This window comes from Portunus trituberculatus, chromosome 47, assembly GCF_017591435.1.
Source record: "Portunus trituberculatus isolate SZX2019 chromosome 47, ASM1759143v1, whole genome shotgun sequence".
Classification (NCBI taxonomy): domain Eukaryota; kingdom Metazoa; phylum Arthropoda; class Malacostraca; order Decapoda; family Portunidae; genus Portunus; species Portunus trituberculatus.
In genome coordinates, this window is record NC_059301.1 from 12100358 (window position 1) to 12114438 (window position 14081).

The 14081-nt window shown below is 39.4% G+C and overlaps 2 protein-coding genes across 3 annotated transcripts; one reads left to right on the forward strand and one right to left on the reverse strand.

Annotated features, from left to right (window-relative positions):
• Positions 1-21: 21 nt before the first annotated feature.
• LOC123520567 lies at positions 22-7317 on the forward strand. 2 transcript variants are annotated; one of them, XM_045282952.1, is made up of 3 exons: positions 22-176; positions 4690-5029; positions 6718-7317. In XM_045282952.1, the coding sequence occupies exons 1-3, from the start codon at positions 103-105 to the stop codon at positions 6862-6864; spliced, it is 561 nt and encodes a 186-aa protein (XP_045138887.1). In that variant the 5' UTR covers positions 22-102; the 3' UTR covers positions 6865-7317. The 2 variants fall into 2 exon arrangements, with proteins under 2 accessions (XP_045138887.1, XP_045138888.1); XM_045282953.1 differs by lacking the exons at positions 4690-5029; positions 6718-7317 and adding an exon at positions 1309-1927.
• A 74-nt stretch (positions 7318-7391) lies between these two features.
• On the reverse strand, positions 7392-11989 carry LOC123520568 (histone H3.3A). The gene is made up of 3 exons (XM_045282954.1): positions 11835-11989; positions 9904-10201; positions 7392-8199 (listed from the first exon to the last, which is right to left on the reverse strand). The coding sequence occupies exons 2-3, from the start codon at positions 10183-10185 to the stop codon at positions 8071-8073; spliced, it is 411 nt and encodes a 136-aa protein (XP_045138889.1). The 5' UTR covers positions 10186-10201; positions 11835-11989; the 3' UTR covers positions 7392-8070.
• Positions 11990-14081: the final 2092 nt, after the last annotated feature.

Here is a 14081-nt window from a genome sequence, read left to right on the forward strand (position 1 = left end):
AAGGTACGGCAGATGGTGACATAACTTTACATCAAGCTTGCTTCGCCAACCACAGACCCGTATGTAAACAAACGTTGGTCGAGGCTCGGAGGTGACGCAACCATGGCCTCTCTCGTGCCCTTGATGAGGCTGGTGCCCCTACGCGCCCCTCGAGCCACCCTCAGGCCTTGTTACAGGTAAGAGAGTGTGTCCAGGCGGTTCATGAATGACTGCACAGGAAGTATGAAGAGAGTGGTGGGGTTTGACTTACTCATCCCGCCTTACGTAACAGAGTATTGTTTGCTGAGATTAAGACGGTATGGTTTGTCTGAGTTGCAGTAGCTTTCTTATTTATTTTATTTTATTTTTGCTTCTAATTATTTAATAAGTGTTCTTTCAGCTTTCTCTCTCTCTCTCTCTCTCTCTCTCTCTCTCTCTCTCTCTCTCTCATATGAATTTGATGGGTGAAGAGGAGGAGACGCTTGTGAAGGCTAAATCCATGGCAGTTTGGTGAATAGTTTGTCCATGACACAAGTCTGTACAAGTGTTATGGCAACTTTACATAACATGAGCTCACCTAATGCATATTAGAATCCCAACCCACCACAATTACATTCATTCGTTGCCTGTATCTTTTTGTTTGGTGTTTAATCACTACAAATTGTAAAGTATATTAGACAGTTTATAGGATCATCTACCAACAATTTTCTGATGTGGCTTATGTTTGTTTCTTTGGTGAGACATGTAAATTCAAATTCAAGTTCAAAAGATTTGTGAATAGAAAAAACATCAAAGGGGGCAGTCAGCATACTGAGATGCCCACCCAGCTGACCTTGAAAGGCCTTACACAATTGTTAACATAGAAAATTATAACTAAATATGCATATATGTCCACTATATATTTACTGTAGATTGATTGATATTTTGCATCATTTCCATCACAAATGGATAATTTTCAAGTTATGACTCTAACTTATGCTTATCTCTCATCTCCAACTATCTTAGGGGAACTGTAAGAAATGGAAATAGATGGAATGAGTGAGTGAGAAGAGAATGGGAGATTTAGAGTATGCTAGAAGGATAAATGGATACCTTTTTCTTTTGGCCATCCCCATGGAGAATGTGTAACATAGATTATTTTCACATATTGTAAAAAAGAATAATCAAATTCAAAATGACATCGACCTTCACTGGTAATATTTCTATATGATGGGTTATTATTTATATATGTAAAAATGTTGAAGTGGGAACTGCCTCCAGCTCTTAACATAAGATATGGCCATCTATAATGAATGGTGTGCTCTAACAAGAATCATTTGCACATACCAGACTCCATCGCCAGCTGGCCCTTGCGAGTTACAGATACAAGAGCACAAAAGCCTCTGAGGAAGAGATAGATCTGGACGAGCCGCTTAAGTTTTCTACCAGTCGAGCAGCAACGTGGAAGGCGAGGGACACGTACGGCAGCATGGTTACAGAGGACAAGATGCCGTGGTATCAGCCATATGTGGTGGCCCTCAGCTTGTCAACATTTCTTCTGTACTTCTGTGTGTTGCGTGAGGAGAATGACGTGGACACGTCTCTGAGGATGAGTCTTTATGACCGGATTGAAGGACTGGAGGAGAAGCAGCTGGAACTTACTCTGGAAGAATACATCCAGAGTGGAAAGGACACTGCACCTGTCAGAGAGCGTCTCAAGGAAATCAGAGAATCTAAATCAGATTAGATAGATGTAGTAGTATAGTTAATTTCATTTTGTGTACATTTTCATTCATCATTACACAGCTTTGCATGACCAGCAGCCGCTGTGTTGGTTGTGTATCACATCTGTAATGAGTCATTGTACCATTTCTTAGGACTAGATAGAGGTGTTTGTTATGCAACTTTGTAAATTTCAATGATATGTATATTGAAAATCTGTATATTGTTAATACATATATAGCAAGAATTGGCTACTATCATTTAAATTTTCTTGTATCATATTAACAAGTGGTAAATGTTGTAACTGTTTATATATATATATATATATATATATATATATATATATATATATATATATATATATATATATATATATATATATGAGTGATCAGATTGATGACAAATACATTGAACACCAGCAAATACAGTGCACTATGGTACATACTTAGCCTTGGTAGAAGAAGTACACAATAAGGAAGGAGGCTTTGGTAAGATCAGACAAAGATATATTGAAGTCATAATTAGTTCAGATCTCTGTTATAGAGAACCATATATAGATGATGGCCTGAAATATAACTAATCATGTAGACTATTTGAATTAATCTTTGTGTTGGAAGTAGTTGTGAAGTAATGTTGCATCTATATTTTGGTGCTGTAATAACCTTGTCTAGCTTTCATCTCCATATTATAGGAAGGACATATGTCTGTTACTCAGTACTATGGAGAATGATTAAAACTTTTGATACAAGAGATACAATTGCCAAGGACAAAAAGGCCCACTAAGTTGCCAGTCCTCTTGCAGGTCAAGAGAGTTAGCTAAAAAAAGGGATAAATGTCTCGAAAACTCCATCTTAAATTAAGTCAAGTCATAAAGAGCTGGAAATACAGAAGCAGGCAGGGAGTTCCAGAGTAAGGTATGAATGAATGCACTCTTGCATTAGAGAGTTGGAGAGAGTAAGGGTGAGAGGAGGAAGAAAGCCTTGTGCAGTAAGGCCACAGCTGATGCTTGCCTTGCAACTTTTGAATTTACATACTTTTTTGAGGCAAAAATTAAGAATCTGATTTATTTATTCAAGTTGTTTAAAGATATAACAAGGACGATAAAGACAGAATTCTCAAGTGTTATGAATGAGGACTGGTTTTAGAAATAATTGGTTGGAGCTTGATAAATTAGATGAAAACAAGTAAAAGATAGGAGGACTCATCACCATAGTGGCTTAAGTGCCATTCTTTAAAAACTGAATCTAAAGTTTATGAACAATTACTCTACTTCTAAGAAAGACGTCAATTTCAACCAAGTTTCAGATGAAAGCCCTGTCCTTCAGAATTTTATTGTCCAAAAATGTAGAAAACTGTATGGTGCATCTGCACTCTAGGACAAAATTTAACCCATCCTTAAATTTTTGTACATTTCATTGTATGACCTGAGATTTAAACATTGGTAAAATGTTTTATCTGAAGTAAATATTGAAGTTTCTGACACCTACCTGGTATCACATCAAAAAGAACTTAGTATGATAACAATGATGATATGATAAGCTACATGAAAGAAAAGTATCATTGGCTATATTTGAGGAAGTCATAAGAAAATAGGTTAGCAATGATGGTAAAACAAGGGATTAATAGGTGGCACTGGTTAGTCTAAGGAAAAGATTGGGTATAAGTAATCTATACTATTGGAGGCCATTATCGTAATGTAATGGAGTAAATAAGGAAATTCTGCAAACACAAAAACAAGTGCATCTTACTACAATGAGGTTTAAGGACTGGAGAGGAAGGCTACTTAGCAGTATGATGATTGGTTCACGGTTACACATTTCTCATGGGAAAAAACACTGACAGGATGAGAGATGGCTATGGACTTTTGGTTGGCTCCCTCTAGCTGAACCTGAGCCTCTCTGCTCTTGAACGGACATGCCATTGGGTTCAACCACAAACCACAACACGTGATTACAAATTGATTAAGTCATGACTTCACTCGCTACCACAAGACTTTTAACCTTAATGAATCTAGAAAAGTTGCAAACACCATAGCCAGACATAGGAAAAGTTGCCAATTCTTTAGACATGAGTATACATCTCCATAATTGAGGAGGCAGTGCTTGAGTCCCTATGGCACATGAAGAAATCAATACCCAAATAAAATGGCTGATAAGTGGAATAAACTAAGTAATCAGGTTCTTTATACAGAGTCAATAGGAAGTTTCAAAAGGAGGTAAATTTATGACTTGGGATGATAGGTGAATAACTTAAGGTAGACATGTTTAAACATGGAATGCTTTAATAAAGTAAACTTACTATTTTTTGCAGTTTACCTCCTCTTACGTCATTCTTGTCCATACTCTCCACTCCTGCACACTTTATGCCCTTCAGTTTCTCATCCCTCTCTCATGTATCAAATTATTTGTTTTTCCATTATATTGCAGCTGCACAATATCCAATGTACATCTTAAATGCCTTTCCCTTATCACTGCTCCATTGACTTCCTCCTCCCATCTTGAGATGTCACATTCTATGAGTACCACCTCAAGTGCTCAATAATTCATCTTAAGTCATAAGAAACCTTGCATATACTATTAGTACTTTATCTGTCCTAATCACACTGCTTAAGTAATTTAGTATCCAAATTTTGTTTGCCTTTCATCTCACTAATGTCAATGTTGGCACTAGTATTGTTCTCTCATAAGCTGTAATGCCTGCATACTGGCTGTTCTAACATTTATTAATAAAAAAAATGTTACTACATCAATCAGGTAGTGCTGTTGGGACTAAGTATCATTATATTCTAAGATGGTACAGGATTTTTTAGATATTTGCATCTCCAGTCACTGCAGTGACTCAAGAAAACTATTGCTTGTTCTTACTACAAGCTCCTTTCCAGCTTTGCATATTTGCAACAGAAACAGTGTCATAACTTTTTTCCATCGCTCAGTACATGCTCCTGCCAAAATCAAATTGGTGTTATCATATTTGTTCAAGATGTGTTGATAGATGTTGTCTGTGTTACAGGGCAGTGGGTCCTGGCTTCGCTACCTGGCACAAGCTCCCTACCACCCTAAACAGGGTATCCCCAGTCACAATATTAAGAGTACATGAAAGTGGTGGAGTAGTAGCAGGTGTGCGCCACATATCAGAGTGGCACTCTAGACGTCATAATAAAGGACTCACCCAGCGAGAGTCCCTGGTGGTGACCCTGTCCCTTGGGGTCTTTTTATTGTACTTCATGTGGCTGCGAGAGCCCAACGACATCGATGAGTATTTGAACCAACCCATCTGGAAACGTCTGCCAGACATTGACCCAGAGAAAGCAGAGCAAATGATGGAAGTGGACAAATACCTTGGTTTACAGGTGAGGTTTTTATGAGATAATATGATTGCTTTGCTATTCTTTTCATCTATGATCTTAGGTATATGTATTACCTATCTTAAAAAATATTTTTTATTTCTTTTGAAGGTACTATAATTCCATATAAGGCCACTCACGGTCCACACACTTCCTCTTTGTGCATTCCTTGTTCACTAGGCAAGGATAACCTGTCAATACATCACAGAACAAAATCTGATCATCACAAATCACATCAAAGAATTACTACCTTACCAAACTTCATCCATCACATGAAATTAGTCAGCAGGTTTGTAATTTACATATTCAATGTGTTGTCCTTTCTTATAAACTATTAAATACATAATATAACATGGCAGTTAATCTGGTCATCACAAATCACATCAAAGAATTACTAACTTCCAAATTTCCTTCATCATATTAAATTAATCAGCGGGTTTGTAATTTACACCTTCAGTGCATTGCCTTTTCTTAGAAACTGTTAAATACATAACATTTTAAGGCAGTTCATTTATCTTATAGTTCATGTAAATCTTGTAGAAGCTTGCAAGTAGTAAATCCTTGGAAGAGCTAATGAGTATCAGTCTTAGGGTTATACTATACATGCCAGTAGAAGAAATGACAGTAGTACACATTGCTGAAAGTTCCTCTACTGGCACATTCATGAATCCACTAAAGAGATTTTGAAATAGAATGCTCAAGTTATGGTCATTCACACTACAAAACACTCAAAGCTGAAAAACATGCAACAATGACTTGAATAGGGATAGAAAAATAGAACATAGAAGCCTGACTGCAAAATATCTAGCCCCTCCCCTTCCTTGACAGTAACTCCTGCAATATTCATGTCATACCTCAGGTTGTACAGTAGTGATGTCATTCATAACTAACAAACCTCATCTTCTCTCATCATACCTCCCTTTTACCCCTTTGCATCTTATGTACTCACTACTACAACCACAGCAAACTAGGATGACATTATTCCATTTTATATCAACCTTTAGAAAAGTTTCTGTTAACATTCACATGTGGTACTTCTAATCTCATCACTAATTTTCTACTGTCCTTATGATCCTGTAGTAGTTTTATCCTCTCACATCAGTTTGGTCCTGCAATTTATAGCCCTTGCCATGTACCATTTCCTGTTAACCTCATATTTCCAACATCTGATCTATTATAGTCTTCACTTAATACACAGATCATTATAAAGCTTCCTGCTCATTCCTCATGTAATCCCTTTTGTTCTGCTTCATATCGCATCACCTAACCAAAAACAATGCAATCAATACGCACCACTACTCTTTTCTTGTAACTGCTTGATATATCCTGAATCATATCTGGTTTTTCTCCCTCAAAAATTCAAAATATAAATTATTTCTATGCTTGATCATATTTTTGTACCAGTAAAACATTATACTCTACAAATTGGAAAGCTACTTGACCATGTTTAAGCAATCCTGATGTATTGTCAACCATCACTAGTCATCAAGATAATCACACACTCATTATTTAATGTACTCTTTGTAGCACTATTTTTAACATTACATCCCATTGTTGTTAGTTTATTATTCATTAAAAATCATATCCAGGAACCACCATACACCCTCTGGAGAGAAAGTAACCTTCCTTAATAGAACTCCCATAATACAATCAATTGACATTTCAGGTGTATAATATCTGTACTTATCTGACAGGTTGATTATGCTGAACTTGAGAAGTATAAGGAAGAATACTACGCTGAACAGCTTGAGAAATTGAATAAAGAGAAACAACATAGGAAGAGGCACCAAGATCTGTTGCGATCAGTGTCATCCAACTCTCAAACACCAACTTATGATTAAGATTAATGTTGAAATCAACAAGAAAGGATCTTCATGCAGTCAGATAGGTTAAAAAGGCCACTGCCAAAGTCCCATTACAATTTTCATTATTATAATTGCAGGTAACAAGCCATCTACACCAGGCAGAACATGTTACATGTGGAATGGGATGCTGAATTTCTCATGTAAAAAGACTAGAATGTATAGGTAGAACACACTACACTAGATCTAGGCTGAGACAAGGATGATGTAAAATGAAATGTAATTGGACTAGGTCACAGGACCTGATGAAATAGATATGGAAAATATAAAAAAAATTCTTGGGAAAGTTTTATAAATCAATGCTAGTTTCCAAGTAAAAGATTTCAAGTCCCTTGCCTATATGTATCTACATATATATGGTGCCTGGGACACAAGAATCTCTTTATTGTACATAATAATTCATCATAACATGTCAATAAAGTTCTTCCTCAATGTTTTTTTTTTTAAATTTAGCATAACCCACTACTGCTAACACAACCACCAGATATTTAGGAGCCAAACGTCAATTACATGTCAGAAGTTTATTTTCGGTGTAAATCTACAGTGCAGAACCAATAACAAGAGAAATCCAAAAGAGTGGCACAGGTAATAATTTCATTATAAGAAACCCAGGCCACCTGATGTAAAGAGACAGGCATTAAGACTTAAAACTAAATGTAATAAAAACGACTTTCCCACTACAACTAAATAAGATCATGAACACGAATGACCTCCACACTGACAATACAAATACACGACATTGTTCCCAGACCAGAGAAAGAGAGGAAAATAATGATTTCTTGTACTTTGGAATATTATTTGTGATCACATAACCTACACAAGAACTGTGTATTCTAAATCTTTTAAATTTATTTCAGCAAAATCACTGCCAGACTATTGTAAGTAAAAGAAACATACCAGAGGCAGAATACACAGCTCCAAACACTGCTGTACACACAAAATAAATTAGTTTCTCTTGCATCACAATTTTCCACTACGGAGCAGTTCTTAAAAGCTGCTCTTGTTTAAAAAGAGTACAAAACTAGTGCCAGTTACTCACTGCACTCACCAGCACTTCAAAAGTCAATTCAAAAGGGAGGAGGATCAGCGTACCTAAACGTAACTTAAAAACATTCACTTTGTCCATGGCAGTATGTAGCTTAGGAGGTTATGTCTTGAATGAGCACAACAGGATGAGGGAACACCTTAAGCGCGCTCTCCACGGATTCGTCGTGCCAGCTGAATATCCTTGGGCATGATGGTTACACGCTTTGCATGGATAGCGCACAGGTTAGTATCTTCAAACAGACCCACAAGGTAGGCTTCTGACGCTTCCTGCAACAAGAAAGACACACCATCAACTCCTGTTTTATATTACCTTAACTTGTCAAACTGTATGCCACTGTTCATTCCGGCCCCTAGGGAGATAAAATATCAAGCACCATACTAAAAAACTCAACCTCAGCACTGCACAATAAGTAGTCCATCTCCATGTGACAAGCAGACATATAAGCCAATACATAAAGCAAGACATCCACCAAAACCAAGGCAAAATAAATACATCTTAGCTTCCAAAACAAGAGGAAAAGGGAGCAAAGAACACTAACAAATTGCTTGTGCATAAACAAATCAAGGCAAGCACCTCCATAAATGTCAAGTTCATTCCATTATAATATCAATGGAAGGAAGTTTTTTTTTTTATATAGTTTAAGGCTACAATTGTATGCCAATTTCCTTTTACTAAAAATTAGATAAGAGTCTGTCGTGCCCAAATCTAAAGTGAGCAGACAATGGCACCACTGAAAACTACAAAAGTAAAGGTCTGCATTTCATTCAACCCACAGCCATGTGAAATGCTGAATACTGTGCACCACTTTGCATATCTCAATGAATTGTTGTTTACACTACAGCCTATAGTGCCTGTACATATACTTGAAGAGTATGTATAGGTAGTGCTGTTCAGCTTCCACCCATTAGTGGCACAGGCTATATTGTGGTATCCATATCACCACCCAAGTGCATCTTTGGTATAACAACCTGGAACCTGGGTATCATGGAGATATGATTAGGCACATACTTTCAGCACTGTCCATATACTGAGTTTGGCACATATGCCCTGCTCTTGTAATTTTCTTCAAGTGATTGTAATTGAGAAGTCTTAAACTTGTCTCTTCAATTTCTTCATGCAATGCTAAGCAATGTTGTTTCCCCTGACATCCAGCAGGTGATACCTGATTATTGCAAAATACATCTTGATAGTCTGATATCTTCACAGTTATGCCTCAAAGGGGATGGTTGTGGTGAAGTCTCAAAGGGCACCAGCTGATGGCTGAATGGCTTGCAGGGAACATGAGACAATCTTTGGCATGGCCCATGACAAACCATTCATACCTTGCATCACCAACAACACAAACTCACAGGTCAAATGAAGCATATTGCTCAACATTTCAACATTCCTGAACCAAACTACCATTAATGCTGCATTCCATCACTGCTACTCACACCCTCATGTACTGGCAGTGCTGTAGATTACTTCATAACTTTCAACAAACATCACTAGACTATCCCTACCATAGAATAACCATTCTGAGAAAACTGAAAATCACATAAGCCAAATTACAAACTAATTAAATTAAATGATGTTTGGGTCAACATTAATAAACTGCAAATGTACTCATGTTCTAACTTAAACAAATGTTAAAAATACAACAAATGTACGTTTGATACCATTTTTCTTCAAGTTTCCCTTTTTCCCACACAGCCAGTAATTATTGACTCGTATGGGTTTTGAAAATTGGTTATCATTGACTCATATTGGTTTTGAAAATCAACACATTTGTACCAGGAATAGTTAGATTAGGTCAGCTTAGACAAAATTTATTTTGGTTTAGTCTTTGGAGACAATGGCCATACTTGGCAAAGGATGGACCTCTGTAAATCTTTACCATTATTTATTCATGCACAAGTTCTCAGCCTTTTTTAAACTAGCGTAATCAAAGCCAACCACTCGCCATGCAGACCAGTGGTCGACAGTCTCACCTGCAGGGCACCGATGGCAGCACTCTGGAAACGCAGGTCAGTCTTGAAGTCTTGTGCAATCTCACGCACCAGACGCTGGAAGGGCAACTTGCGGATCAGCAGCTCAGTAGACTTCTGGTAACGACGAATTTCTCGCAGAGCCACAGTACCAGGGCGGTAACGATGGGGCTTCTTCACACCACCGGTGGATGGGGCACTCTTACGGGCAGCCTTGGTAGCCAGCTGCTTCCTGGGAGCTTTACCTCCAGTACTCTTACGGGCAGTCTGCTTTGTACGAGCCATGGTTCACGAGCTTCACCTGTTGGAACACAATACCGTCAGTGGGAAAAGTCATAAAATCAATAATAATAATAATAATAATAATAATAATGAGGTAGAAATGGGACTTCTAAAAAAACAATACCGACAGAAGCAAACCAGTCCAGTGGTAATCATAGCAGGAAGACTGCCTTCATTACCCTATCTACTGACGACCAAAATGATGTCAGAAAAAATCACTCGGCCAATTACTAAGATAATTAGCAAGCACAAAAGTTATAATAATTACATACTCTAAAACAAAGCATTATCCATATCAATGGCCTCAAGACAGCTCGTTTCTCCTCACGCCTTGCCTGTCTTACCGCCATGCACTGACACAAACACGGGCCACGTTCAACGCTGGCCTGGGACCGCAATTGTACTTCAGTACTACAGTGAAACTACTGCTGGCCTTCCTCTCTCATCACACCAAGGCCGCAACGCCTTGACCTACACCCACCCAAACCTACTCCCTGCTGCATTACCTCCACATTCTGTAAGCCACACACCACCTCCAACAAAGGCAAACTTCCCTAATAAAACGAACCAAACAGCCCACTGCGAGGACACAATTGAACGTTTATTATATGAAGCTGTTAAGGCATGCCAGTCTGCCTACCACAGCTAATACGAAGCAAGGCTCGGGGACACTGGACGCTAGTGGGGGGGGAGGTTGTGTGGAGCTTTCAGTAACACCGGTAATGTTTAAAGCCAAAGGCAATTGGTCCTTTCACAAACTTAATAAGAAGCGTTAATAGACAATAGATGCAAGATGGTGAACTACACGTGTTGTACATGTTCCGCATTCCAAAATGCTGAAGTAGGTCTGATAACGTAACTTGTACATAACCGTTGAAACCGTTTTCTCTCCCTTCAAGAGCGGGGAGGGGGCACTCCCTAAAGTCACGTACACACGCCTTGCCGCCACGTTCTCTTTCTCTTGTGTGTAATCCACCAGTCTCGGGACAAGCTAGTGCCTCCCCCAGCCACACATGGTACAGGTCGAAGCCAGATCAATCCACACACCACGTCTGGCCTCTCAGTGACCAGTCCTTGGCCTCCACAACGTCCTGAACCGCTGGGGACATGGGTTTGCCACACAAATAATACTATTACAACGGTGCTTGCCTTGCTACAGCGTGCAACATTCCAAGAATGATCTGTCTGGGTCTGTCCACACTAATACGTCACAGAACCTAAGGATTGGCCAAGGTGTCGCAACACAGCGCGGGAATACGTTACGGAAGCAGGTGACCTCAAATCCTGTTTGGAGGGAAAAAATTCAAAAATACCGGAAATCCACCGGTGGTGCCACGCTGCCACATCCACCGCCGACCACCACATATAACCACACGCCACTGCCTCACACTTTGCCCACCACACGTGCAACAAGAAATCACCCGCCAAAATAGTGGTGATGGCAGTCCGCATCTGAGGACGCGGGCCGCCATCACGGCTTACAGTAAACAAAAGATGGCCGCCTCTCGCTAATTGTCAGACTTTCACAAAGTTGCACCGCCACTAATCACTTTCCAGTGTGCACGAGCCTTCCTCAGCCTGGTGATGGGGTGCATAGCAGCAGCCCACCAGGGTAATAAACCTTATCAGCACTAATATGCAACGTGTCATACCTGGATGTCGGGACGAACACGTCTACTCTCAACAACGATTCAACTGACAATGAAGACCAAAAGCTAAAACGGCCTAAGTCCCAGTATTTATATGTAGACTGACGTCACCATCCCGCCGAGCCACGCCATTGGCCCTAGCTTTTGGAATGCTGCGCTCCCATTGGTCACAATAACGGCGCCTGGGATTGGCCGCAGACCTTCCGCTTCTCTGCGCTGATTGGTAAGCGTTCTCGTGCGCTGATTGGTTCAAGGCATCAGTTCCTGATCCGCGTCGACTGAGGCAGGAGCAAGTCCTCGCGCTGTAGCCTTAACATGTAATATTCTACGAAAAACACTGTGTTAAAAAACAACTGTACTTTCTCCCATACAGTTAAAGTACCAGCGGTGTCTGTAGTCTGTACTCACAGCACAAAGACCGATTCCTGAGGTGTGATCACTGATGCCCGCTACAGGACTACTGGAGTGGAGAAATTTTGCTTTAGAACAATATTTAGCCGATCACACGAAATGGTAGAGAGTCCGCCATAACCGTGTTTGAGACAGTCACGTCTTGCGGCGGGACTAATACCTGGTACTGGTAGCGGCCAGTTCCTGCAGTCCTGACGCCTTTCCCTCCACCTGTCCCTTGCCTCACCAAATGAAGCAATAATGTTATACCGGAACTTATTCACTTACGTTATATGATACCATTAATTCCTACACACCCAGCTGACCTATGGTGGGGGCGCGGACCTCACTGAAACACTATACGATAATGTTAGCACGGTGATCAGTGAACTTCTTACTCTATCGAGGGTCTTACTCTCGTCTCAATGGTGAAGGCATTATTCGCAGAGACAAGTGTAGGTAGCGTGGAGTGGAGCCATGGGTGGCGTAGCAGCAGGCGTACCTTCACTAACATCCACTCACTCCCCGCCCCACCACTCCACTCATCCTACTTTTTTTTTTTTTTTTTCCTTCTTTCTCTTTTTTCTGTTTTAAGTCCTCGGCCACCAACAGCTTCCGTGTATATGTTAATTACACAACTAAACTTTTTTTTTTTTCATCCAACTTGCATGCTTCCTGTATGTAAAAGATTCACATTAGATCCTCTGTCTAAGGAGTTCAGGTTTCCTTGTGTGTGTAAATGTACTATATCCAAGATACTTGTATTCCACAAGTACAAGTTGTCCGGGTGAAGCTTCTTGATATTTTACCGGAAACGTTTCATGTTAGTTATTCTACGCGAAACTTAACAGTGACTCATCGTGGTATTTCCTCTTACCCCTCCCTTGTTAACATTATGCTTTTATTTATCTATTTATTAAGTATTGGAGAAAAACACACAAAAAAAAAATGCGTAACAGCTAAGAAATTTGTTCGGTGGGATATCGTCTGAAATTCTTGACTAACAGAGCTATCACATCTCTCTCTCTCTCTCTCTCTCTCTCTGCATAGCACAGTTTTTGCTCAAGGTCACGAAGTCGAATAAAGAATTAAAGATCATATCACAGATCGATAATGAGCTCTACAAATTAATATCGATCGTTCTTCGTAAAACAAACGCTAAATCAACACACGTGACGGTCTTCTCTTTACTTACAAATATTGTCCTCTTTTTCCCATTCTACATACGAATAAGTGTACTAAGGTGGCTGTAGAGAGAATATGTAAGGTGTTAGACATAATGAGTACAGCTATTATACATACGAGAAGGCTAGCCTACTTTATCTACAATATTCTAAACCCAGGAAGCCACGTAGATAGTCTAATTATTTACCTGGACCTGACGCTCACCTCAAATCTCACGTCCCATACCTGACATCTTTCCCCAGATCCTCACTCACGTCTCGCACCTGCCCTTGACTACCTCACAAGGAGAGAGAGAGAGAGAGAGAGAGAGAGAGAGAGAGAGAGAGAGAGAGAGAGCAAAAAAAAAACAAAACAAAAAGGCCTTTTGTGATACATAGACTATCCTTCAATACATTGACTCTTCAGTAACAATTCCTGATCAACAAGCTTACTTCAATCGTCTGCAACAACAATTACTACTACTACTACTACTACTACTACTACTACTACTACTACTACTACTACTACTACTACTACTACTAGTTACTACTACAACTACTACTACTACTATTACTACTACTACTTCTACTACTACTACTACTACTACTACTACTACTACTACTACTACTACTACTACACTATAAGAGCATGCAATCCAATGTTTTTTATTTTTTTTTATTGCGACCGCTACTACTA

Coding starts and splice junctions, on each gene's coding strand:
- LOC123520567 (XM_045282952.1), top strand. CDS start 103: ATGGCCTCTCTCGTGCCCTTGATGAGGCTGGTGCCCCTACGCGCCCCT. Junction 177..4,689: donor ACCCTCAGGCCTTGTTACAG/GTAAGAGAGTGT, acceptor TCTGTGTTACAG/GGCAGTGGGTCCTGGCTTCG. Junction 5,030..6,717: donor ACAAATACCTTGGTTTACAG/GTGAGGTTTTTA, acceptor CTTATCTGACAG/GTTGATTATGCTGAACTTGA.
- LOC123520568 (XM_045282954.1), bottom strand. CDS start 10,185: ATGGCTCGTACAAAGCAGACTGCCCGTAAGAGTACTGGAGGTAAAGCT. Junction 8,200..9,903: donor CTGCCATCGGTGCCCTGCAG/GTGAGACTGTCG, acceptor TTCTTGTTGCAG/GAAGCGTCAGAAGCCTACCT.